Source organism: Aethalodelphis obliquidens, unplaced genomic scaffold, assembly GCF_003676395.1.
Source record: "Aethalodelphis obliquidens isolate GAN/ISIS:26980383/991018 unplaced genomic scaffold, ASM367639v1 scaffold32, whole genome shotgun sequence".
Classification (NCBI taxonomy): domain Eukaryota; kingdom Metazoa; phylum Chordata; class Mammalia; order Artiodactyla; family Delphinidae; genus Aethalodelphis; species Aethalodelphis obliquidens.
The window spans coordinates 3772210-3798862 of record NW_020837976.1 but is presented as its reverse complement, the minus strand read 5'-3'; the positions used below and the strand labels follow the sequence as shown (position 1 = coordinate 3798862).

General features: G+C 39.0%; 1 protein-coding gene across 1 annotated transcript in view; it reads left to right on the top strand.

The window, feature by feature from the left end:
* OSBPL1A (oxysterol binding protein like 1A) overlaps positions 1 to 26653 on the top strand; it is a 210704-nt gene that overhangs the window by 40477 nt on the left and 143574 nt on the right. Inside the window, exons 7-12 of the mRNA XM_027127621.1 lie at positions 4476 to 4561; positions 6483 to 6627; positions 20015 to 20076; positions 20179 to 20223; positions 21069 to 21142; positions 21256 to 21319. Of these exons, the coding sequence (XP_026983422.1) occupies positions 4476 to 4561; positions 6483 to 6627; positions 20015 to 20076; positions 20179 to 20223; positions 21069 to 21142; positions 21256 to 21319 (476 nt within the window). The remainder of the gene's footprint in view (positions 1 to 4475; positions 4562 to 6482; positions 6628 to 20014; positions 20077 to 20178; positions 20224 to 21068; positions 21143 to 21255; positions 21320 to 26653) is intronic.

Below are 26653 nucleotides of genomic sequence, written 5' to 3'. Positions count from 1 at the left end.
AAATAGTTTAAAACAAAAATACTTTGATGCTTACATTGGGAAGCTTTCATTCGTTAGGATTATCCCCCAAATATCCAGGGCTTTGGCTGTAATTATTTTTTTGGTAGCATTTCTATAGTAGAGAAGAGAAGATTACCTTTTTTAAAATTAATTAATTTATTTGGCTGCGTTGGGTCTTCGTTGCGGCACATGGGCTTCTCTCTAGTTGTGGCATGTGGGCTCTAGAGCGCATGGGCTTAGTTGCCCCGCGGCATGTGGGATCTTAGTTCCCCGACCAGGGATTGAACCTGTGTCCTCTGCATTGGAAGGCAGATTCTTAACCACTGGACCATCAGGGAAGTCCCTGAGAAGAGAAGATTTCTTAATTACTACTTTATGAATAAAGGTATTGAATTAGAGTTGCAGTTTCACACACATCCTTTGTTTCTTTCCTTTGCAATTCAGAGAAGGGCAAGATAATTTTGTACTTCAAGGGTGTTGATTTATTTGTTATTAGTATTTTTATCTATGTACGAAGCAGGGTCTTGCTTTTTATTACTTTCCAGTTGACCTTGAAACCTAAAATCTCCCTTGTTTCTTTAGTTACAAGATACTGTCTGCTTGTCAGACACCTTTAGATCAACGTCTCTACGCGCTCTTGCATTTAAAATGAACCCTCTCATTTTCAATAAACAAATCAACACATAACATCTTCTATAAGGCTCAGTATTATGTGATTTTGAGGAGATTGATCATATTATATGTCATCCCTGCCCTTTAATAAATTATGATCTAATTGGGAGGATTAGGTACTGTCTTTGATCCTGTTCTATTATTTTATTTGTAATAAGATGAGAACCCAGAACTGACGTTCTCCTGACAGACTGGGATGTTGGGTTCACCTGACAAGTTGACATTTAATGGGGCTAGCTGTAAAGACGTGCTCTAAGTACCCACTCTCACAGCCACCAAAACCCAGCTGTGCTAAGAACAAGGGCTTAGTTGACTTGATGGACACTTAACGATTTATCAGCTACAGTATGGTCCTAGCTGGGGTAATAGAAGTAGAAATAGAGATTTTGCTCTGATGAGATCACCTTAGCCAGGTGTGATATCATTTGTGGATAGTGCATTAAATGGATCAGACTGCAGGGAGTACATCCACAACCCACCAAGACCACAGGTAGACCAGAAACCCAATTGTAGGGTAATGCATGTAGAGACAGGAAATGTTTCACCCCAGAAAGACAGATATCAGTAGACACAACAGAATCATGTTTGAATATCTCAAGAACTGTTATATTGGAAGAGGGGTATTCTTATTTGAGGCCGACCAGGGCCAGTTGACGATCCACTTGATGGCATGCCAGGGAGTTTATCTTTGGGTCCAGTGTATTATAATAATGGCTTGGGTTGCCTTGAAAGGTGTAGTGAGTTTCCCATGATTAGAAGTGTTTGGAAGAGGGTAGATTTCTACTTGTCAGGCACTAGAGAGGACTAGTGTACCTTCTTTTACATATCGTTTGACTTTTTTTATTTTGAGAAATATCCAACCTATGGGAAAGTTTCAAGAATAGTACAACAAACACTTGTATATCTGCACTTAGTCACCAGTCATTAACATTTTGCCACATCTGGTTTACCTTTTTATATATTATTTAATGTTATCTATTTACTTTTAATTTTTTTTTGTGGTGCTATTAGGGAATAATTTGCAGACATAATGATACTTTAGCCCTAAGTACTTCAGTATGTATCTCCTAAGAACAAGGATATTTCCTTATATAATCACAATATAGTGATCAATTTCATGAGATTTAACATCATTATCATAAGATCACTGTTGTAGAATGCCCCTCAACTTGGGCTTTTCTTGTCTCATATAATCAGATTCAGGATATTCATTTTGCCATAGGTTGTATTTGGCATAGGATAAGGTTTTATGCTTTATACCAGTGCATATTAGGAGGTACATGATGTCATTCTGTTCCATTACTGGTGAAATTATCTCTGATCACTACGTGGTCCACTGTTAAGCTACCTTCCCCCTTTTGTAATTAATAAATAATCCTTGGGGAGAAAAACTGAGACCATGTAAATATCCTGAAATCAGGATAAAATCACTTTAAATCAGTGATTTTAGCATTCGTTGATAATTCTTGCCTGAATCACTCTTTACTATAGAGATTGCAAAAGGGTGATTTTCTGTTGTTAATGAAGTACATTTGGTAGGTTCTCACCTGCATTTGAAGTGTACTGCTATTTAACCTACGCTGGGCATGTATGTAAGTGTCTTATCAGGATGGAGTTAGGCTTCATGATCTCTGTGATCCCTACTAACTCTGGATTCTGATTGAAAAGAAAGACAAAGAGTTAGTTTATAGTCATATCAAATTTAAAATTTATAGGACAGGGACTTCCCTGGTGGTCCAGTGGGTAAAACTCTGCACTCTCAATGCAGGGGGCCCAGATTTGATCCCATGTCAGGGAACTAGATCCCACATGCGTGCTGCAACTAAGAGCTCGCATGCCTCAATGAAGATCCTGAGTGCCGCAACTAAGACCCAGGGCAGCCAAAATAAATAGATAGTTAGATAGATAGATGGATGGATGCAGCCAAAATAAATAAATAAATAGATAAATATTATAAAAAATGAAAATAAAATTTATAAGACAAATTATTTGGGGGATGGAGTATTTGCTTTAAAAAACATTAAGGTATAAAATATATGGATAAAAGTACACATTATTAATGCACAGCTTGCGGTTTTCACAAGGGAAACACATCCATGTAGACAGCACCCATGTCAAGGAACAGAACATTATGGGCACTCTAGAAGCCTTGAGTCTGCAAATTGGAATATTTGTTTTTATAGGCTGGATCAGCAGTCTTCTTTCAGTGTCCAGAAGGAACACAGGACAGGAACACAAGCAGGGTTTTCAACTCCAAATCCAGTTTTCCTTCATTGATGAGCCTAGACAATCTAGAGAGAAACATTTACCACCCTTCCTTAAAGTCTAGAACAAACATTATTAAACATTGTTTGATTATTCAGTGAATATTTATTGGCTAGATATGCATTGTGCCAGATACTGTCATAAATGTCTAGGATACACAGAAGAGCAAGAACAGGTACCTGACTTCGAGAATGACTGCAGGGATAAATTACAGCTCCAGGTAATACATGTAGTAGTACAGGTGTGTAGGGAAGGGTGGGGACGTGACTGTTCTCCAAAGCTCACAGTCCAGTGGCCTTAGAGGAAAGACTGAAGAGCATGAATCCCAGCAAAAGAAAGCAGTGTTGGGAGCATGTGTGGAGGCGTGGCAGCCTTCCTCCAAAGTGGAGAGAGAGGGAGTGGGTGTGGAAATAAAAATGTGAGAAAAGAAGATGATGGTATATTAGTAATGTTAGTCCGTTCTTAAGACAAAGTTAAACTGGTTCCAGCTATTCCTGTATTCAAGCTATGTGTTTCCTGTAGTTGAAATGCAAGGGCATGCGTAGTGTCTCGAACAACTGTTAGCGCATAGTAATTACTAACTATTAATAAATGTTCATTATTTCTCGGGGAGACCTAGGAAACCTTTTATAGTTCCTCCCTTGCAGCCTTTGCACAGGACATTGTACACATATTTTAAGGGGGATTATTATTAAGCCTTTCTATGAAATTGTTTCTTTTCTGTAAGCCAAAACAGAACTCAAACATAGCAGAAATGAGACCTTATTACATACTCTCGTCCCTTAAATCATACTGCTCTCATTCCCTGCAAGTACGAGCAGCACAGAGTCATGGTAAAAGCATGGACTCTGGAACCCACCTGCCGAAGGTCAAGTCCCAGCTCCTCCACATCCCGGCTGTGTGGCTTAGGTTAAGTTCCTTAACCTCTTGCTGCCTCAGTTTCTTCATTTATAAAATTGTGAAAATAGTAACGCTTCAAAGAGTAGTTATGAGGATTTAATGCGTTAATGTTGTTTAAGTGTTTTGAAAGGTATTTGGCACGTAGTAAGTGCTAGAGTGTTTGTTAAAGAAATAAAATATTCTTAGGTAGAAGTATGTAAGTATATATAAACCTAAATATATTTATATGGTGTGTATGTCTTCCTACCAACGCTATTTCTTATTATTTTTGCATTCTAAGGTTCTGGAAGGTATCAGCACCTCTCCCCACTTATCTACCTTTCCAAGGCACATATATAATAGTATTTCAGCATGCAAAAGTAATTCATAATTACTTGTGTTGGGTGTTGTCGTGAGTAATGTACTTAAGGACCTCTGAATTGAAAACAAAAATTCATCTGAACCTGAGGGAAGTTGAACTCTGTAGTCTGAAATAAAGGCAGTGAGAATAACAGTAAAGTCTAACAGCATTTGAATTACAGTTCAAAACATTGTGACTTTTCTTACCATGATCACTTTGTTCTCTATACATCTTTGTGATAAATTTGCTAATAGGATCCAGACTAGAAGTAGAATAATATGTACTTTTCCTTTTGCAGCTGTAGAAAGGACTCAACAAAGAAAGCTTGAAGAATTACTTTTAGCAGCAGCAAGAGAAGGCAGAACAGCGGAACTCACAGCTCTGGTAAAAACAAAAACAAATCTATTCTTTACTCTGCAGGGAATTTTTTTTTTTTCCAGAAAGGTGTGAAGTTTATTAAGATATTAAGGAAAAAAAGATGGAACAGTAAATAGCTACTGAATTTGGGATAGTCCCTTATTTACAAGTTTTACTGCAGGAGGCCCATTTAAATCAGCGTTTCGCATAATCAAAGGACTACAGTTTTTCCCTGGAAATACAGGTATTTCACTCTCCAGGTAAAAGATTATTGAAAACATTAAGTGACCGCCCCAGTTAGAAACAGATAAGCGAATACCTTCAAGATACATAAAAAAGGGTAACTTCTGGGCTTCCCTGGTGGCGCAGTGGTTGAGAGTCCGCCTGCCGATGCAGGGGACACGGGTTCGTGCCCCAGTCCGGGAAGATCCCACATGCCGCGGAGCGGCTGGGCCCGTGCTCCGCAATGGGAGAGGCCACAGCAGTGAGGGGCCCGCATACTGCAAAAACAAAAAACAAACAAACAAAAGGGTAACTGCTACTTAAACATGAATTTTCACAAATTATTCTTGTGCCTAATTCAGACAATTTGCTTAGAAAAGCTGAAGAAATTTTTTACTTAACGTTGAGTTCATAACGTAGTCAAATTGTGGGACTAGACTACTCGAGATCATAATAATAGAACAGAAGTCTTTAAATATCTGAAAACACAGCATGGTAATAGTTTAAGCAGGATATATTTTAAATGATTACATTTTTCTCTGAATTTCTGATTTACTACCCCACTTCTACTTGAAAACCTAATGGTTAAGAATTTAGTTTTTCATGGTAAACATTTAATATAAGGATAGTTTTTTTTCTTCATGATTAATCCAATTTAAAATTGGCATATAATATATAAGACCTATAAAGGAATACCTTTCTCTAATTTTGATGAGCAATTATTTCTGAAAGGTATGCTATAGTTCTAGAAAATAACATACAAACAAGAGACAATATTTTTGAAATATTTATATCATGTTAGAACAGACTGAAAACTTACCCATTTCTTTTTCTTCTTAGAAGACCTACTTTCCAGTTTCCATTTCCTGAAAATAGTCTCATTAAACACAAAACTCTGAATGTAGTCTAAATTCAAGACTGAAGCACGGCCATTTGCCTTAAAGTTACTTCAGTTCGTTTGAAAAGGCCTCTCTGGTTTCCAAGTATAGTGCCTAAAACATATTTTAAACTTTGTGAAATGGAGACTCCTTTAAAAAGAACTTTTTAAAGGAGTCAGCTGGGAACAACAAATTCAGTAGACCTTTAACATTTACATGTGTAACACTTATGGTTTTTTTTTTTTTTTTTGCGATACGCGGGCCTCTCACAGTTGTGGCCTCTCCCGTTGCGGAGCACAGGCTCTGGGCGCGCAGGCTTAGCAGCCATGGCTCACGGGCCCAGCCGCTCCGCGGCACGTGGGATCCTCCCGGACCGGGGCATGAACCCGTGTCCCCTGCATCAGCAGGCGGACTCTCAACCACTGCGCCACCTGGGAAGCCCACATTTATGGTTTTAATGCTTCTGAATGACTGTGGTAGACCAATTTGTAATTTTGCTGTCACAAGTGTGAATTGCAAGACTGGTAGGGGCGAAAGAATCTTAGTGGGATCCCAGTGTCCAGGGGTGAGTGGGGTGGCCCCGGTGTAGTGTGTGGTGTCTGCTGTCAGGGGAGCGTGGGGCCTGAGATTCCGTGGCAGCTTGAGGACAGCATGGGGAGTGACGTGGGTTGGCTGATTTTGTGAGCAGGAAACCACTGACAGTTGAGATGCTGAGGAGCCCCACTGCTCATCAGGCTCTGGAGCATGAGGGTCCGCCTGAATTTTCAGTTATACGGTACCATCATGGGTTTCATGGAAGAAAGTCTGTCTTTGGTATGTAATCTGCATTGTATTTCTTCAATTGTCAGCTCAACAGGCCGAATCCTCCTGCTGTTAACTGTTCGGATCAGTTAGGAAATACACCCTTGCATTGTGCCGCCTATCGGGCTCATAAACAATGTGCCTTAAAGCTTCTGAAAAGTGGAGCAGACCCTAATCTGAAGAACAAAAATGGTAAGCATGTTGGTGAAAGCCATTGTTGGTCATTTTGAAGCTGTAAAGAAATGAAGTGTTTTGTTTTAGTGCCCAGCCTTTGTTAAACTGTGTGGTCCCTGTTTAATTTTGAAGTCAAGGCATTTACACGAAAGAAAAAATTTATTAATTTACTTCTCAGTTAAGACCTAAATGTTTAATAATGCCTGTTTCATATGAGGCACTAATGATGCCTAAGATCTGATTTCCACCCTCAAGGGAAAGAAAGTACAGTTGACTCTTGTTATTTGTGGTAGTTATGTTCTATAACATTGCTGTGACCTCTGAATTAGTGGATACTGAACCATTGCTTATGAGGGAAATACAGAGTTAAGTTCCTGTGAGCCTTTGGTCACAGCATTTTCATCCACTGATCAACACGTAGCCTTGTCTTATGCGTGCTTCTGTTTAAAAACACCTTATTCAGTGTACGTTATTGACTTACTAACACTGAGCTCACTGCCAAGAGCACTATACTCATGCCTGGACTAAACTCGTGTAACACATACTCTGTTCAGAAGGCACATCACAGGCTTCTTGCACTTAGGAGCACTAGACAGCACTTCAGCCCTGTGCTTGGGGGCCAGTTTCAACAGTGAAATCACCAGAAACAAAACGCGAAAAATGTGGCACTAGGTAGACTGTGACGAGGACACTTGTTCACAGTACGAGAGCTGAGACAAGAAGGCAGAGCACCAGCTTTTCCACTTCAGGGAATGTGTGCATCAGAAGACTCAAGTTTTTTACCGATCTGGATGTGTCTGTGAATGACCAAAAAATTGCCATGAGTATTGACTTTGAGATTAAAGTACATTTTAACAATTGGCGAGTTTGCAGATGTGGAATTCACAAACAATGAGGATAGACTGTACATGCACGAAGCATCAAAGACAGAATTGGATGACCATAAGAGGAGCTGTAAAAGGTGTATTGGGTAATCAGTGGAGGAACAGCTCATTAGGGCTATTCTGCATCCCTTTTTAGGATGCTTCCCTCTGCCGACCATCGGCCTGGATTAGGACTTGTCTGTGGTCCCATAGGACCCTGTGTTGATCTCTTCATAGCTTCAGTTGTTCTCCGTGGCAGTTGTTGACTTATGTAGCTGTCTCCCATGAGACTGAGCTCCTAAGGGGAGGGCTAACATTTTACTCTCTAGTTTACCCAGCACCTAGAGTAATGTGTAGCATTTGATGCCTCCTACAAGTTGCATGTTTGTTGAAGGTTTGGGGCGATTAGATATAGCTTCCTGAAGGAATACATCTTTTATACAGACCCTGGAGTCCTAGTAAGATAAAAAAAAAAAAATTCATCTCTAAGTACTTCAATTTGTATCTCTAACAAAAGGCCCCCCAATATATTTTTTTCCTTTTAAATAAAACAATACTATTATTATCTAGTAAGATATTGGTAAGCTGAATTTTGGGAAAGGGTGTTGTAGGCAGAGGCAAGATTATGAGCAAAGGTAGTAAAGTGAAAAATGTAAGTCAAGTTGAGGTGACATCTCCAGTTTGACACATCCAAGGGTATGAAGGGGAGCAATACTGGGGAATCCTGTAACTGCAGATTAGCGTCCATCGTGGCGAGCCTCAAAATGCCAGACTGTTTTGCCCCTTAATTTCAAGGTCAAGGAGACTCTGAGGAGTGGAGGGATGAGGTGCTTTAAAAAGATTAATATGGTTACAATATCTAGGATGGGTTGTGACAGGCCCAAGACTGTAGGGAGGGATCAGTAGGGCCATTGAAATGGTCTTAGGTGAGAGGTAATTAGGACGTGAACTTTAGTAACATCAATGGGTGTAGAAAGGAGAAAGAAAATGTACTATAGAATCTCACGCTTCTTCCTCTCTTCTTTTGACTTGGCCCTTACGCCCTAGACTGGCACTGTTCTGTAGAGATACAATGGGACCCACATATTAAAAGTAAAAAGAAACAGGAAATTAATTTTCATAATGTATTTTATTTAAAGCAGTATATCCAAAATACCATGTCAACATGTAACTGGTGAAAAAAAAATTATCAATGACGTTTTACATTCCTTTTTTGGTACCAAGTCTTTGAAATCTGGTGTCTGTTTTACACTTCACAGCACATCTCAGCTTGAACTAGATGCATTTCAAGTACTGAATGGCCACATGTGGTTAGTGTCCACCATATTGGACATTGCAGCTCTAGACGTACTGAGCTGTTTGAGGCTCTCTAGTTAACCGTGCTGTCCTCACTCTGCTTATGCTCTCTCTGCCAGGAATACCCTTTTCCTTCTTGTCCATGTGGTAAACTCTAGTCTCACCTTAAGAATTAGCTCAAACTCGGCTTCCCCAGAGAGGCTTTTCCTGTATCCCTGAGGTAGACATAGGTTCTTCCAGGAATAAGTTAGAAGAGAAATTGGAGGATGCAGAAGGGGAAGCACTCAGGAGACAGGAGGGAAATGCCAGTTCCATGGAAGCCAAAGGAAGAGAGTAAATGCAGAGCTAAAGGGGTAGGATGTTATTGGTGTTGCGAGCATCCTAGACTGAAGAAGATAAACACTGAGAAAAGGCTGTGGAATTCAGTGACACAGTGCCCAGTGGTCCTTTCTGAAAGAGCAGTTTTCACTGGGTAGTTGAGTGAAGGCTAGGTTAGGGGTAATGACTGAGTAGGAAATGAGGAGGCTGAGGCAGCATTACTTACCTGCTTCTTTGCAATATGTAAGAACAGAGGATAGCTCCATGGCCAAGTGGAAGATTTTTTAGGCACGGGGAATTTAAGTATGTTTGAAGTTAAGGAGGACCAAGGCAGTAGAAAAAGAGCTTGATTTCATTGTGACACTTAGAAATGTAATTTTTAAAAAGGTAATGTTTTGGGGGATAGCAAAAAAAGTAGGAACATATTTGAGAAACGAGCTTTAGGTTTTTTAATGGAGGCAATTATAAACACAGCTGAAGGATGTAAAAAAAGACCTAAAAAATGGAGAACCCTCCATGTTTTTGGTGGAGAAAGACCTCAACATTGAAAAGCTAACAGTTCTCCTCAAATTAATTTATAATTCAAAGCAGTCCCAGCCAGAATCCTCAAAAGGTTTTCATAGAACTTGACTAGCTGATTCTAAATTTATACAGAAAAGTCGAGGGCAGAGAATTTTAAAGGGGGAGAGAAGCCGTGAGGGCTTGCCCTTGCTGGATAAAAGGACCAATTAGGAACCTCTGGTAGGTAAAGTATTCGTTTCTTCAACAAATATTTGAGTGCTTATGTGCCAGATACTACTCCAGGGACTAGGGACCTAGAACAGTGAAGAAAAAAAAACAGGCAAGTTCCTGCTTTCATGGAACCTGCATCCTAACAAGGTAAGGCCAATAAAATGCAAATAGAAAAGCAGGTATTTATATGTCAGATGTGATAAGTGCTCTGAGGGGGGAAAAGGCAGGGAAATGGGATCCAGAGTGTGTTGCATGTATAGAGGGCTCCTTCTTTGTATGGGGTGGCAGGAGAAGCTTCTCTGTTAGGATGGCAATTAAAACTTGAAGTGAGGGGGCAAGCCATGTCAATATCTGGGAGACGGGCTTGGTTCTAGGCAGAGGAAACAGGTGAGAGTGTGCGTGATGTGTCAGGAAAAGCAAGGAGGCCAGGATGTCCAGAGCAGAGTGAGAGAAGGAGAGTGGTCGGAGGAGGGGGTTAGAGAGGCAATGGGAACTGGATCATGAAAGGCCTTTCAGGTTATTGTAATTTGGCTTTATTGAATTATTGCATTTTGGCTTTTACTCTGAGAGATGGGAAGATGCAGGAGGGTTTAGAATGGAGCAGTGATGCGATCTGACCTACGTTATGAAAAATGATCCCTCTGGTTGCCGTGAGGAGACTAGACCCTAGGTGGGCAGGGGAGGATAGCTGTTGAGAGGCTGTTGGGATAATCGGGGTGAGAGGTAATATTGGCTTGGATCAGGATAGTGGCAATAAAAGTGGTAGTAAGTGGTTGGATTGTTTGTTTTACATATTTTGAAAGTAGAGTGGTTAGGATTTTCTGATGGCTTGGATGTGAGGTATGAAAGAAACGAGTCAAGGATGACTTTCCAGTGTTTGAACTGAGGACCTGAAAGAATGGAATTTCCAATTCATGAGAAGGAGAAGACTGCAGGAGGGGCAGGTTAGCAGTTGCTGAGAATTAGGGGCCTAGTTTTTAAGACATTAAGAATTTGAAATACTATACAATCTAAATGATAGAGTTGGAAGTAGAAGTTTGAGTTTAGGGGAGAGGTCTGGGTGGAGATACAAATTTGGGAATCATTAGTATATACTGTAGAGTTATTTAAAGTCATGGAATGTATAAAATCACTTAGCAAGATCTTGAATTGGTATTGGTTCAGGGTAGGTGAACAGTTTAGAAATTAAAACATGTACACATGGGAACTTAGGAGGTGACAAAAGTGGCGTGATAGGTGGATGAGGAAAGAATCTAGTAATTAGCTGTCCATATAGTAACAGGGAATTTTAAATACCCATTTCATAGTGGATACTAAATTCCAGGTAGTTTAAAGACCTATATGTGCAATACAAACTTCAGACATCAGGAGAGGCTTCTGCTTTTGGCCATAATAGAGTTACAGGGACCTGATTTACCTCCCTTTCTCCACACCTGTTAACATTGTATTGGAAGACCTAGCCAGTGCAACAAAGCAAGAAAAAGAAATAGAAGACATTCAGACTGAAAAAGAATTCTTATTCTTCTGATCATCCAGGTAAAAAAATTCTAAGAAATTTACAACAACCTGGTAGAACTAATTAGTGAGCCAGTTCAACATACAAAAATCAATTATATTTCTGTATACTACTCAGAAGTAGAAAATGAAAAAGCATATTATTTATAATGGCATTAAAATTTCATGAAATACTTGGGAATAAACTTGATACAAGATGTGTAAGACTTGTGCACATTGAACATTGGTGAGAGAAATTTAAGAATATCTATATGGGGAAGGGTACTATTTTCAGGGATCAGGAGACTTGACATTGTTGTCAGTTTTCTCCAAGTAGATCTAGCAATTCAGTGCAATCCCAGTCAAAGTTCCAGCAGGCCATTTTGTAGAAAATGATAAATTGATTACAAATTTTATTTGGAAATGGAAAAGACCTAGTATACCCAAAACAACTTTGGAAAAGAACAAAATTGGAGGACTTAGGCTGCCTTGTAGTTACAGTCAGGGTTCTCTAGAGAAACAGAAGCAGTTTTATATATATATATATAGAGAGAGAGAGAGAGAGACAGAGACAGAGAGAGACAGAGAGAGAGACAGAGAGAGAAAATAATTATATCTGATGGTATAATTCAGACTGAATCCAAAGGCCTGAGCCCTGGGGAGGGGGGGCAGCCAGAGGCCAGAGTACCAGGAGATCCAATGTTCGAGGGCAGAAATAGATGGATTTCCCAGTTCAAGAAGAGAGAATTTGTCCTTTCTCTGCCTTTTTGTTCTATTCAGGCCCTCAGTGGATTGGATGATGCTACCCACATTGGTGAGGTCAGATCTTTACTCAGTCTACTGATTCAAATGCTAATCTCACCCAGAAACACCCTCACAGACACACCCAGAAATGTTACTATTATTTACTATCTAGGTATTCCTTAGCCTAGTCACTGTGGTAAGGATAGATATATAGGTCTATGGAACAGGAGAGAGTGCAGAAATATATAAATATATTTACACACAATTGATTTTTGTCAAAGGTGTCAGAGGCAATCAGTGAGGAAAGGATAAAATTGTCAACAGATGACACTGAAAAAGTTGGATTGCTATATTCAAAACAAGGAACGTGTGTAAAAATTAGATCTAGATGGGTCACAGAAATGAACATAAGAGTTAAAACCATAAAACTCTAGAAGAAAATACAGGAGAAAATCTTAGTTACCTTGGGTTTTGCAAAGATTTCTTAAATATGACACAAAGGATGAGTGATAAAATATTGATAAATTGGATTGTCAAAATTAGGAAGTTTTTCTCTTCAATAAGCACTGTTATGAAAATGCAAGCTATTTTATGGGAGGAAATATTGGCAAAACATGTACAAGAGTGCACCTGTATCTAGGATATGTACAGAACCCTTATAACTCTAACAGGAAGATAAACAACCCAATTCTAAAAAGGTTCAGGCACTTCTTCAAAGATAACACAGATGGCAAAAAACACATGACTGAAGGCTCTACATGCAGGTATAAAACCTAAATTAAAATTCCTTTACGTGAAAAATATGCATTTACATAAATGCAAGGAGTATGTACTATGATGTTTATTTCAGCTCTTTTTAAAATAGTAAAAAAGAATCATGATTACCTTTGAAAGTTAGTAGCAGTTTACAGAATGATTTAACATTGAGGGGTAAACTTCTAAAAGTAATGGAAGGTGGGTACAGATATCTGGAAGGTTCAGCATTCCTGTTGGAGATGTTACAGTGTTCTTGATAAAAGTCAAGATGGTGCTTTCTGAAAAAGTGTAATTTTTTAAATCATAAGAGTAATAGTATCTGCATTTTAGGAAGTTTTAAAAATACAGAAAAAAGCATAAATTACTCCAATACAATCTCTGGTACTTTGGCATATTATATACCCTTTGAATCTATTTTCATACCTATTTTACAGCATTTTTTAAAATTGCAAAACAAATGCTTTTTTTTTTTTTTTATGGCCAAAGTGAGGAAAATGAAGGCATCAAAAAAGTACAATCACCTATACCCAAACATCCAAAGATTTAGTTTTTAGTTGTTTTAGTTGTTTTTCTGTTGTGGACTAGATTTTTTTTTAAGTTTTAAATAATAGATACCAACTCAAGAGTGTGAGCAGGGACTTCCCTGGTGGTCCAGTGGTAAAGAATCCACCTTACAATGGAGGGGACTCGGGTTTGATCTCTGGTCAGGGAACTAAGATCCCACGTGCCGCGGGGCATCTAAGCCCACGTGCCACAACTACTGAGCTCATGCGCCTCAACTAGAGAGCCTGTGTGCTGCAAACTACAGAGCCCATGTGCCCTGGAACCCACGTGCCACAGCTACAGAGCTCACGCACCCTGGAGCCTGTGCACCACAACTAGAGAAGAGAAAACCTGCATGCCACAACTAGAGAGAAGCCCATGCATCATAATGAAAGATCCTGCATGTCTCAATAAAGATCCGTGTGCAGTACAAACATGCCTGGGGGGTGTGAAAAGGGCAGAGGATGCTCAGAGAATGGTGGAGTATGGGCCGACAAGCACCTAAGAAAGTATCTACCATTCCTTTTAGTTTATGGCTTGTAAATAGAGTTGACATATTAAAATCCTGCTCTTTATTAAACGGCAACAGTTTTCCATGTCGTTACAGGAAGCATAGTCTTCATGGCTCACCTTCTGCATAGTATTTCATGTGGATGTAATATAATCCACTCCACACCCACAAACCTTCAGTGATAAGGACAATAATAATTTCTATATTTTTTTATGACTGAATTTTCCTTCTCTTTTTAAACAAGGATGTTTTAAATTTTTTTATATAAATTTTTTATTTAATTTTGGCTGCGTTGGGTCTTCTTGCTGCGCATGGGCTTTCTCTAGTTGTGGCAAGCGGGAGCTGCTCTTCATTGTGGTGCACGGGCTTCTCATTGCAGTGGCTTCTCTTGTTGCAGAGCACGGGCTCTAGGTGCACGAGCTTCAATAGTTGTGGCTCGTGGGCTCAGTAGTTGTGGCGCCCAGGCCTAGTTGCTCTATGGCATGTGGGATCTTCCCGGACCAGGGATCGAACCCATGTCCCCTGCATTGGCAGGTGGATTCTTAACCACTGCGCCACCAGGGAAGCCCTGTTTTAAATTTTTAGTCAAACTTCTTGATCCTCTTCTTTGATTTCTTCTAACACTTCTAAGCTTAGGTAGAGCTTTGGTAAATACTCGATTCTGTTTTCTCCTGGTGTATCTGTATCACATTCATTCAGCAAATACTGAGCCTCTGCTGTGTGCCAGGAGCTGTCGCAGGTACGGGCAACCCAACAGCGAACAAAATCCGACTGTCCCCATACTTGTGTTCTGGTGGGAGGAGATAGACAAAGCATAAATACACATACAGTGTTGGACAGTGAGATGAGGAAAAATAAAATGGGCTAAAGGGGATAGAGGGCGATTCAGTGGGGAGGGAGGCTTTTGTTTTGGAAAGGGGGGAAGGGAAGGGAAGGCCTCTCTGAAGAGACTGTGAGCAAAGAGCCACATGAGGAAGGGAGTGAGCTGTGGTGAAGGATTCTGGCAGAAGAGCAGTGAAAGCAGAGGGCAAGCAAGTGTAAAGGCTCTGGGGTAGGAGGGCACTTGGCATATTTGAAGAAGGAAGCTGCTGGGTTGCCTAGAGCGGGCTCCTCAGGGACACAGGTAACGTCATAAGGCAGCCAGAGGCCCAGCCCTGTTGGTCGGTGTCGAGGGTTTTGAGCAGGAAAGGCCAGGAGGCTCTCAAATTGCTAATCACTTATCCTTGCACCCTTTATCAAGCAGCCTTTCCTTTTCCTTTGTTTTGTTATGCCTTTCTCATACTCTTGAAGAATTTACTTTTTTTGTGTGTTTTCTGTGCTCTTTTATTGCCTCAGCTGTCCCTTCACCCGCGGTGCACTTTTTTTTTTTTAACATCTTTATTGGAGTATAATTGCTTTACAATGGTGTGTTAGTTTCTGCTTTATAACAATGTGAATCAGTTATACATATACCTATGTTCCATCTCTTCCCTCTTGTGTCTCCCTCCCTCCCACCCTCCCTATCCCACCCCTCTAGGTGGTCACAAAGCACCGAGCTGATCTCCCTGTGCTATGTGGCTGCTTCCCACTAGCTAAGTGTCCATCAGCAGATGAATGGATAAAGAAGATGTGGCACATATATACAATGGAATATTACTCAGCCATAAAAAGAAGCGGTGCACTTTTAATGGTTGTTTTTGTAAGGCTTTAATAGCTGATGACGTTTCCCCTTACTGTTCTTTTTTGAGTATTTTCCTTGACTATTTGTTTTTCCAAATGGCATTTAAAATAATTATTATTTAAAATAATTTTCTTAGGTTCTTAGTAAAAATTCTGTTGACATCTAATTGAGATTATGTTCTATGTAAATTATTTGAGGAGTGTTGACATTTATGTTTCGTTTTCCCATTAAGGGACAAATCTGTATCAGGCAAAAATTTAAATATAGGATCCTTCCCATTTTTTTTACTTTATTTTGTTGTGGTTGATAAGAGATGTAGTGCGATTTTGAAACAAGTGGTTATGTTGCCTATCCCGATAAGGGGGCTATTTCATTCAGTTCTAAAAGCACTTTATTAAATTCTCACTGTGTGCCAGGCACTGTGGGCATTGAATCCAGCAGAGAGGGCTCTGTGTAGGACTTCAGCTAGTTGGCAGGAGTTCAGAATTTATTTTTGGTGTTAGGACAGAAGTCTGTGAAAGAAATCACATTGTCTTTCTCCTTTCTGCCTGAAAGTGCCCTGCAGATAGAGTAGAAATAACGAATTGGCAGACCTTTTCATAAGACATCCTCCTGTTTGCTAGCTAGAAAACCTCAAGTGATTATCAGTTGCTCAGTTAACATTTTAAAAAGTTTTTTCCCCACTGAAAGAGTAATATATGACGAGTTCAAGTTTTACCTGTCAGCAGTCTGATAAATCTACCTCTAAAGTAAATCTCAAAGCCACATAGCTTTCTCCATACCTACTAGTGTCTCCATTTTACTGCTAACTCTCTAGTTCAAGCCACCAGTATCTTTCTGTTTTTTTAAATTAATTTTTATTGGAGTATAGTTGATTTACAATGTTTTAGTTTCAGGTGTACAGCAAAGTGAATCAGTTGTACATATATCCACTCTTTTAGATTCTTTCCCCATATAGGTCATTACAGAGTATCGAGTAGAGTTCCCTGTGCTATACAGTAGGTCCTTATTAGTTTTCTATATTTTATATAGGACTGTGTGTATGTTAATCCCAATCTCCCAATTTATACACCCCCTCCCTTTCCCCCTTGGTAACCATAAGTTTGTTTTCTACATCTGTGACTCTATTTCTGTTTGTAAATAAGTTCATCTGCACTATTTTTTTAGATTCCACATATAAGCAATATCATATGATATTTGTCTTTCTTGGACTTACTTCACTCAGGATGACAATCTCTAGGTCCATCCATGTCACTGCAAATGGCATTATTTCATTCTTTTTTTTAATGGCTGAGTAATATTTCATTGTATATACGTACCACATCTTTACCCATTCCTCTGTCGGTGGACATTTAGGTTGCTTCCACATCTTGGCTATTGTAAATAGTGCTGCAGTGAACATTGTGGTACATGTATCCTTTCGAATTACGGTTTTCTCCAGATATATGCCCAGGAGTGGGATTGCTGGATCATATGGTAGCTCTTTTAGTTTTTTTAAAAAACAATTTATGGTAGTCTTTTTAGTTTTTTGTTTTTTGTTTTTTTGTGCGGTACGCGGGCTTCTCACTGTTGTGGCCTCTCCCGTTGTGGAGCACAGGCTCCGGACGCGCAGGCTCAGCGGCCATGGCTCACGGGCCCAGCCGCTCCACGGCATGTGGGATCTTCCCGGACCGGGGCACGAACCCGTGTCCCCTGCATCGGCAGGCGGACTCTCAACCACTGCGCCACCAGGGAAGCCCTCTTTTTAGTTTTTTAAGGAACCTCCATACTGTTCTCCATAGTGGCTCTACGAATTTACATTTCCACCAACAGTGTAGGAGCGTTTCCTTTTCTCCACACCCTCTCCAGCATTTATTGTTTGTAAATTATTTGGTGATGGCTACTCTGACTGGTGTGAGATAATACCTCATTGTAGTTTTGATTTGTATTTCTCTAGAAATTAGTGATGTTGAGCATCTATTCATGTGCCTCTTGGCCATTTGTATGTCTTCTTTGGAGAAATGTCTATTTAGGTCTTCTTCCCATTTTTTGATTGGATTGTTTGTTTTTTGATATTGAGCTGCATGAGCTCTTTGTATATCACCAGTATCTTTCACCTGGACCTTTGCTATTGCTTTGTAACTTGTATCCCTTCTTTTCTCTTGCCCACAATTACAGGGTTTTTCCATACAGTAGCTGCAGTGATCTTTTTTTTTTTTACTTTTTATTATTAAAATTATCAAAGCTTACTAAATAGAATAGTATAATTGATGTACTCCTCACCCTCTTTCAGGAATTGTTAATAATGGCCATTCCCCCGAGGTCATCTTATTTTGGCTATAAGTATTTAAGTACATTTGTATAAGGTCTCCTTTTAAGAAAAACACCTTAACCATGTGATAGTTGCACAACTCTGTGAATATTCTAAAAACCACTGAATTGTACACTTTACATGAGTAAATTGTATGGTATGTGAATTCTCTCTCAGTAGAGCTATTTAAAGAAATAGCCACGGGCTTCCCTGGTGGCGCAGTGGTTGGGAGTCCGCCTGCTGATGCAGGGGACACGGGTTCATGCCCCAGTCCGGGAGGATCCCACATGGCGTGGAGCGGCTGGGCCCGTGAGCCATGGCCGCTGAGCCTGCGCGTCCGGAGCCTGTGCTCCGCTGCGCAAGAGGCTGCAACGGTGAGAGGCCCGCGTACAGCAAAAAAAAAAAAAAAAAAAAAAGAAGAAATAGCCACAATGGCATTATCCTATTAATAATTTTATAATTTCTCAAAACCATCAAACAGCCAAAGTTCACATTTCCCCAGATGTTCTGATTAAGTTCTTTTAACACTTTGACGGAGTTTGAAACATAAGTCAGATCAGGCTACTCTTTAACCTAAAACCTTTCAGTGGCTTTCCATCGTATTTAGAATAAAACCCAAACTCCTTGTACTGGTCCACAAAGGTCTGACCCACAGAGGCCTTGTATGATGTGCCTTCTTTCTTCCTTTGCCTTTCTCTCTTGCCTACCTAATTGTTGCTACCTCAGGGCCTTTGCATCAGCTGTTCCCTCTGCTTGCACTTCCCTTCCCCTGTATTCTCACAAGGCTGGATCCTTCCTTTCAGCTTAAACATCCCTCCCTCAGAGAGAGGCTTTCCTCGATCAGTCCCCCAGTTTCCAATCTAAAGTGGTATTCCAGTCATTCTCTCAGAACATTCACTTAAAAATGTTGGCAAACATGGTTTATTTGCTGTATCCTTTTTTTAAGTTGTGTCTTTCCCTTTTTCTACGCCTCCCCCCACCTAATTTTTTCAGTCATGTTCACTACTGAATCCCCAGTACCTAAAATATTAATTGGCACATAATAGACTCTCATTAGGAGATAGTTTTACAAGAAATTGTCCAACACGTACCAGGTGTTTGGTATTTATAAAAAGGTTATTTGATAGAATGTTATCACCTTAAATAGAGTTCCAGAGTGCCAGTCTGATACGTTATGAAAGGGCTGGGTTTTTCGTTTTAAATTTTTATGTGTAGATTTTGTTTCTCTAGTAATTAGAAGCTCTTTGAGGTTATGAGACGATTATTCTTTTAGTTTGCATCCTTCATATAGTGTCCTGCTCACTTCAGAACTCGGTAAATAACTTACAAACAAATTGCATTTTTGTTGTTTGGAAAAACGTAGAGTGCTTGCACGTGTAGGCTTGAGAAAGTTACCATGATACCTTGCTGGTTTCATTCTCAGTTACCACTTTTTCCTTTTGTCCTCAATTGTGGACCATCACACCGTTACTCTGTGAGTTGTCTCTGCTACCTGTTCTCAGGTGAGGTAGTTGAAGAGCAGCTGTGGTGGCTGAATAATAACTCCCCCAATGATGTGATTAGTTAAGTATCTTGAGATACCGAGATAATCTTGAATTCTCTAGGTGGGCCCAGTGTAATCACAAGGGTCCTTCCTTTTGGGGGAGGAGGCAGGAGGATCAGAATATTGAGGGAGAAAAATGTAAGCATGGAAGCAGAGGTTGGAATGATGCACTTTGAAGATGGAGGGAGGGACCACGAATCAAGGGGATGTAGGGGACCTCTGGAAAAGGCAAGGGAACAGGTTCTCGTCAAGAGCCTCCAGAGGAAGGCAGCCCTGCCAACACCTTGATTATTAGCCCAGTGAAACTGACTGTAGATTTCTGACCTCCCGAACTGTAAGAGAATAATTTGTATTGTTTTAAACCAGTAAGTATGTTGTAATTTGTTACAACAGCCATAGGAAACTGATACAGTGACTTAAGGCAAGAAAGCTTGAAAGATCACAAAACCTGTACAGAGTGTTCAAAGTTTAGTTTGATTTGCTGGCTTAATGGTTACTGAAAAGGATGCTGTAAAGAATTGAGATGGCAGCTTCAGGTCGGTGATTTGGGGTGTAGTTGATGGAATAATGAAAGAATATTATGTGCTACAATACAAGCATCAATTTTAGTGTAGAATTAAGCTCTTGATGGCTTTTTTCCTTGTATTTTGCACAGATCAGAAACCTCTTGATCTTGCCCAGGGTGCTGAAATGAAACACATTCTTCTTGGTAATAAGGTATGTATGTGGTAATGGATTACATTTATATAATGTAGAAAAAAATTTTGAATTCTTGAAATACATAGATGCGTTTTTAATGAAAACATGTTTTTCCGATAGGTCATCTACAAAGCATTGAAACGATACGAAGGCCCTCTCTGGAAGGTAGGTTGGGATGGTTTTTTAATTATAAAACTGGAAAAAAAAGATTCTCAGGTGCTCTCTTGTTAAAACTCTTTTTCATTCTTTTCTGAAGTATATGTGATTTAATAATTATTCGATCTTATCATGTAAACTATTTTTATACTGCTGGACTTTATTAGGCATCCAGTGATTGTAGCAGTTAACTGTTGGTCTAACACTTTTAGGTGACCAAGTTTGTACAGAGAAGAGTGGAGGAATTTGTTTTTTCTTACTTAAGCATAGGGTTACAGTATCATCTTTGTTATGAACATGGATCCATGGAGGACTCAGGAGGAATTTAATATTTGAATTGTCACAGAGCACACATATAAAATCTTTCTGGTTCTAAAAATTTCTTTGCTTTTTGGAGTTCAGTTATTTTCTAGAATTAACTGTTTTGGAGCATATAGTTTCTTCTGCATTTGCAGCTGCTCCTTCTGTATACTTATGTACACGTATGCTTATATTGTATAGAATTTAGGATAATTCTCTTTATTTAGAAACTCAGGCCTTTGAGGAAACTGTTTCTGAAGCTCACAACTGATATATTTCCTATAAATATCCTTGCGCAGTATTGTCAGAACTATAAACTGTTCATCGTTGATCTTACCAATATGGCATTTCTTCTGCTCCTGTCACCCTGTAGTAGTATGTTTTCATTTCTGCACCCAGTTCCTCAGTTCATGTTTGTTCATTTTTGAGTGTGCAGTGGTACTGTCCGGCTGAAAGGCTCAGATAGAACTGTCATAACTTAATTACTTTTTATCAGTCAAGTATTTGAATCTAGATGTATCAACTTCGAAAAATCTTTGTTGTTTTTCCCTTAGAGTTCAAGATTTTTTGGCTGGAGATTATTCTGGGTAGTGTTAGAACATGGAGTCCTCTCATGGTATAGGAAACAGTAAGTATTATGATCCTAATACTTGTTGAATTTCAGCATCTAAATTTTGAATGATTAAAAGTTTTCACTAATCTCTTTTCCTTTTGCCTTGATAATTTATATTTATTTTGAAGGCCCGATGCAGTCCATAATATTTATCGCCAGGGATGCAAACACCTAACTCAAGCAGTATGCACGGTAGGATGACACATGCATCTTTTGCTTAAACTGTGAAATCAGTCCTGCAAGTGATTTCCCTAAATCATTGGTATAAGCTGCCTTGTAAAATCTTGGGTTAGAAAGCACTTGTGCAGTTGAGTTGGCCCTCCGTATCTGCGAGTTCTGCATCTGCTAATTCAACCAACTGTGGATCAAAACTATATAGGAAAAGGAATTCCAGAAAGTTCCAAAAAGCAGAATTTGAATTTGCCGTGCACCAGCAACTATTTACATAGCATTTACATTGTGTTAGGTATTATAAATAATCTAGAGATGATTTAAAGTAAGCAGGAGGATGTGCATAGGTTGTATGCAAATACTATGCCATTTTATAGAAGGACTTCGTGCTTCCATGGATTTTGGTATCCTTCAGGTGTCCTGGAACCAATTCCCCCACAGATACCGAGGGATGACTGTATATGTTTTTATTTGAGAACAAGTAAAGTTGTGGAATTCCATTTAAAAAATATAATCAAGTTAAAAAAAATCTCTACGTATTGTGGAATAAGAGATGCATGTTCCAAAAACATTTATACAGAACTTTTACCATTTTGTATGTGTATGTATATACGTATGTATGTGTATATATTCACACATAATGTATGCACACACATATCTACATATATATGTGTAGGTGTGCGTGTATTTGTACATGGGTAAATCTGGAAAATGGACATTTTTCTGGTGGTAAAATTTAAAGCCTATATCAAAATTGGGATTTTTAGGTTCTGCATGTTCACTTCTGGCTGGTTTACTTTTACCAGCCAGGAGAAAGAATTTTTCCTCCTTTGAGATTAGCCTAAACTGGAGCCTAGACATACTTTTTGCTTGCTGCTTCAAGTTCTTTAGGGTTTTCAACATGTCACGGCAGTGCACCCGCTCTTTGGACCACAGCCCCTGCCTTTCCGTGTGAACTCCCGGAGGACCAGCAGCGTCGCCCTTGGGCCGTCACAGGCTCAGTCACCTGCCCCTGCCCTCAGGCCTCCTTACACATGCCGGTCCCTTAGTGTCCTCACTCCCCTTCCTCCCTTCGCATGAGACCAGAGGGCCAGGGAACTGCTCTCTAGTCTTAGCCGTCTAATCTTCTCGTTTCTTCTGTTGGTGCAGTCCTGGCCATTCTCTTCTGTTCCAGCTTTTGATTCATTTATTTAACACTAAGGTTTGTTTATCTTAAAACAAAAAATTAAACAAGTTGCTCCCTCACCCTTTTAAAATTTCCCGATTTTTAACTTCTTTAGAATTGATAGCTTCTGCTGTGTTATGCTTCACCTTGTTTTATAACTTTTGCTTCTTGTATGAGTGTCTACTTAGAGGCTACCTTTATGAATCCATATTGATACAAGGTAACAGGCATTCAGTGACTCCCATGAGGCAGACTCTGTTCACTTTCTAGATTCTTAAGGTAGAAGCTTAGGTTATTGATTTGAGACTTTTTTTCTTTTCTAATACAGGTGTTTGCACCTATAAGTTTTGTTTAATTGTGGTAAAATACACATAACATAAAACTTACCATCTTAACCATTTTTAAGTTCAGTAGCGTTAACTCTGTTCACTTTGTTGTACAGTAGGTCTCTAGAACTTTTTCATCTTGCAGAACTGAAACTCGATACTCATTGAATAGAGCCTCTATTTCCAGTACCTCACCCCACTGGCAACCACCATTCTACTTTCTGTTTCTATGCTTTTGACTACTTTAGATACCTCACATGAGTGGAATTGTACAGTATTTGTCTGGCTTATTTCACTTAGCATAATGTCCTCAAGGTTCATCCATGTTATAACATGTGACAGGATTTCTTTTTTTAAGGCTGAATAATATTCCATTGTTATGCATAGATCACATTTTCTTTATCCATTCCTCTATCAGTGGATGTTTTGAGTTGCTTCCGCCTTTTGGTCACTGTCAACAATGCTGCTATAAACATGGGAGTGAAAATGTCTCGCCAAGATCCTGCTTTCATTTCTTCTGGATATATATACCTAGACGTGGAATTGGTGGGTCATATGGTAGTTCTGTTTTTAATTTTTTAAGGAACTTCCATACTGTTTCCATAACATCTGCGCCAGTTTACATTCATACCAATAGTGCTCCAATTTCTCCACATCCTCACCACAACACTTTTTTCCTGTGGGTTTTGTTTGTTTGTTTGCCATTGTAATAGGTATGAAGTAGTATCTAATAGTAGTTTGATTTCCATTTCCCTTATGACTAGTGATGTTGACCATTTTTTCATGTACTTATTGACCATTTGTATGTTGTTTTTGGAGAAATGTCTGTTTAAATCTCTTGCCCATTTTTTAATCAGTTTTTTTTTTCTTGTTGGTGTTGAGTTGTAGGAGTTCTTTGTATATGCTGGATATTAATCCCTTATCAGATAACGTGATTTGTACATATTGTCTCCAGTTTCATGGGTTGTCTGTTCACTCTGCTGATAATGTCCATGGATGCATAGAAGTTTTTATTTTTTATATAGTCCAGTTTATGTTTTTTCTTTTGTCACTTGCGCTGTTGTATCACATCCAGGAAACCACTGCCAAGTCCAATGCCATGAAGCTTTCTTCCCAAGTTTTCTTACAAGAGTTTTTATAGTTTTAGCTCTGGCACTGAGGCATCGGTTTCTCCTGAGGCCTTTCTCCTTGGCTTGCAGGTGGCGGCCTCCTTGCTTTGTCCTCACATGACATTTTCTCTGTGTGCAGGCATCCCTGCTTTCTCTTCCTCTCCTTGTAAGGACAGCAGTCATACTGGATTAGAGTTCCACCCATATGATCTCATTTTACCTTAATTACCTCTTATAAAAGCCCTATCTCCAAATGTAGTTTCATTGGGGATTAGGGCTTGAACATCTGAAGCCCTTAATCTGGTTGAGTAAGTTCTTTTCCTTTCCTAGTTTACTGAGATCCCTCATTATGAAAATCTGTTGAATTTTATTAAATGCTATTTTCCATGTTATTGAAATGATCATATGGTTTTACTCATTCTATTAATATGATTAGTTGTATTGATAGACTTCAGGGTGTTAAAGTCAGTCTTATTGCTGGGACAAATCCCAGTTGGTTATGATAAATTACCATTTTAATATATTGTTTGTTAATATTTTGTTAAGAATTTTTGCTTTTTTGTTCATGCTGGATATTGGTTTATATTTCTCCTTTGATATTTTGTCTGGTTTCATATAATGAATTGGAAAATGTTCCTTTTCAGTTTTCTAGGAGAGTTTGTATAGGGTTAGGTTACTGCTTCCTTAAATGCTTGATAGAATTTACCTGTGAAGTCACATGGGCCAGGAGGTTTTAGTGCAGGGGTGGGGGAGGATTGTAGTTACAAATCTAATTTCTTCCGTTGCTATAGGGCTATTCACATTTTCTGTTCCTTTTTTGGTTGGTGTTTGTAATTTTTGCCTTTCAAGAAAGTTGTCCATTTTCTTCTGGGTTATAAAACTTAGGGTTAGTAATATTCCCGTATTGTGTTTTTAATGTCTGTGTGGTAGGTAGTGTTATATGCTCTTTTACTTTTTGTATTGGTAATTTGTGTTTTCCTTTTTTTCCTAGATCAGTCTGTCTAGCACTTTATCAGTTTTATTGATCCTTTCGAAGAACCAGCTCTTGATTTCATTGAAATATTTCTCTTGTTTTTGCTATTTCATTGATTTTTTAATTCATTTACAATAATTTCTCCATGTGTTGGGCTTGCTTTGCTCTTTTATAGTTTCTTAAGGTTGAAGCTTAGATTATTCAAATTATCATCCAGTTCAAAATATTTTCTAATTCCTATTATGATTTCTTCTTTGAACCAGGGAATGTTTAGAAGTGTGTTGTTAAATTTCCAAATAATTGGCGTTTTCCTAATTACTGTGCTTTTGATTTATAATGTAATTCCATTTTGCTCATTGAACATTTTCGATATGATTTCCGTCTTGTCAAATTTATTGAGACTTGCTTGATGACTACACATGGATTATCCTAGAGAATGCACTGGAAAATAATGTGTATTTTGCTATTGTTGGGGGTCATGTCCTATAAACATTCAGTCATGATGGTTGATAGTGTTGTTCAGATCTTCTGTGTCTTTGCTGCCTTTTTTTTTTCCTAATTGTATCAATTGCTGAGAGAAGGGTGTTTAAATCTCCAACTATACTTGTAGAATTATGTATTTCTCACTCTGTTACTGATCACATACATATTTATGATTGTTGTCTTCCTGATTAATTAACCCTTTTAGCATTATGTGGTGGTCCTCTTTATCTCCTGTAATAATGCATTTTGTTTTGAAATCTATTTTGCTTGATATTAATATAACCACTCAGGCTTTCTTATGGTTACTGTTTGCATAGTATCTCTTTTCCTATCTAGTTACTTTCAACCTAGCTGTATCTTTATATTTATCTTCTGTCTCTTGTAGATAGTATATATTTGGGTCCCTATTAACCATTCTGACATTTTTTGCCTTTTAATTAGATTTCTTTTGAGAATATGGTCCACTTTTTTACTTCATATGTCAAGTAATTTTGGATTGTATCCTTAATGTTAAGTTCTGGAGATCCTGGATTCTTTATTTTTCTCCAGTAAATGTGATTTCCGTTGTTTTAGGTCATTTTCTTGGCTGGGTTTGTATTGTAAACTCTGTTTCTTGGATGGCAGCTCTGGTCTGTATTTCAGTGACTGCTTGGAATCTATTTTGTGCATCAGTAAGAGATGTGAAAAGACAGAGTTTGGGATTCCCATCTCTGTCTCTTTCCATTGGGTGACTCCCCTACTCTCTTTAGTATGTATGGCTGCCCAGCTCTGCTTTTTTAATTTCCAAAGACAGACTGTTGTCCAGGTATGCCCTTGCTGCTGTCGTGTCACCCTCGGGGACTGTACTAGTTCCAGGTGAACAATCTTGGGGGTGGGAGCTTGCTTGCAAAGCTCCTTGTTTCCTTTCCTCCAAGGCAACTTGCTCTCCCATCGAGTCAGCCAGCTCTTGTTCATGCTCCAGCTCTTCCTTTTCTACTCCTCATGCTTTTACACTCAGTTCAAACATTTTCTATACTCAGCTCAAACAAAAGTTTCAGGAGAGTGGCATGAATAAGAAATTGGAGTTCTTGTATTTAAAGGACTTTATAGCCCAAGCGCATGCTGTGTTATATTTAATAGGATAAAAGGAAAACTACATACCTAGTGGACTATCTATTAGTATTTACTGTGATTAAGAATATGAAAGCCAGATTTGATGTAGGTAAGCTACAGTGCATTTGATACTCCCAATGTATCAATTTTTCTCAGTATTTTAAATGTTCGCTCGGGTATTATCACGTTAATATTGTTAATTTTATG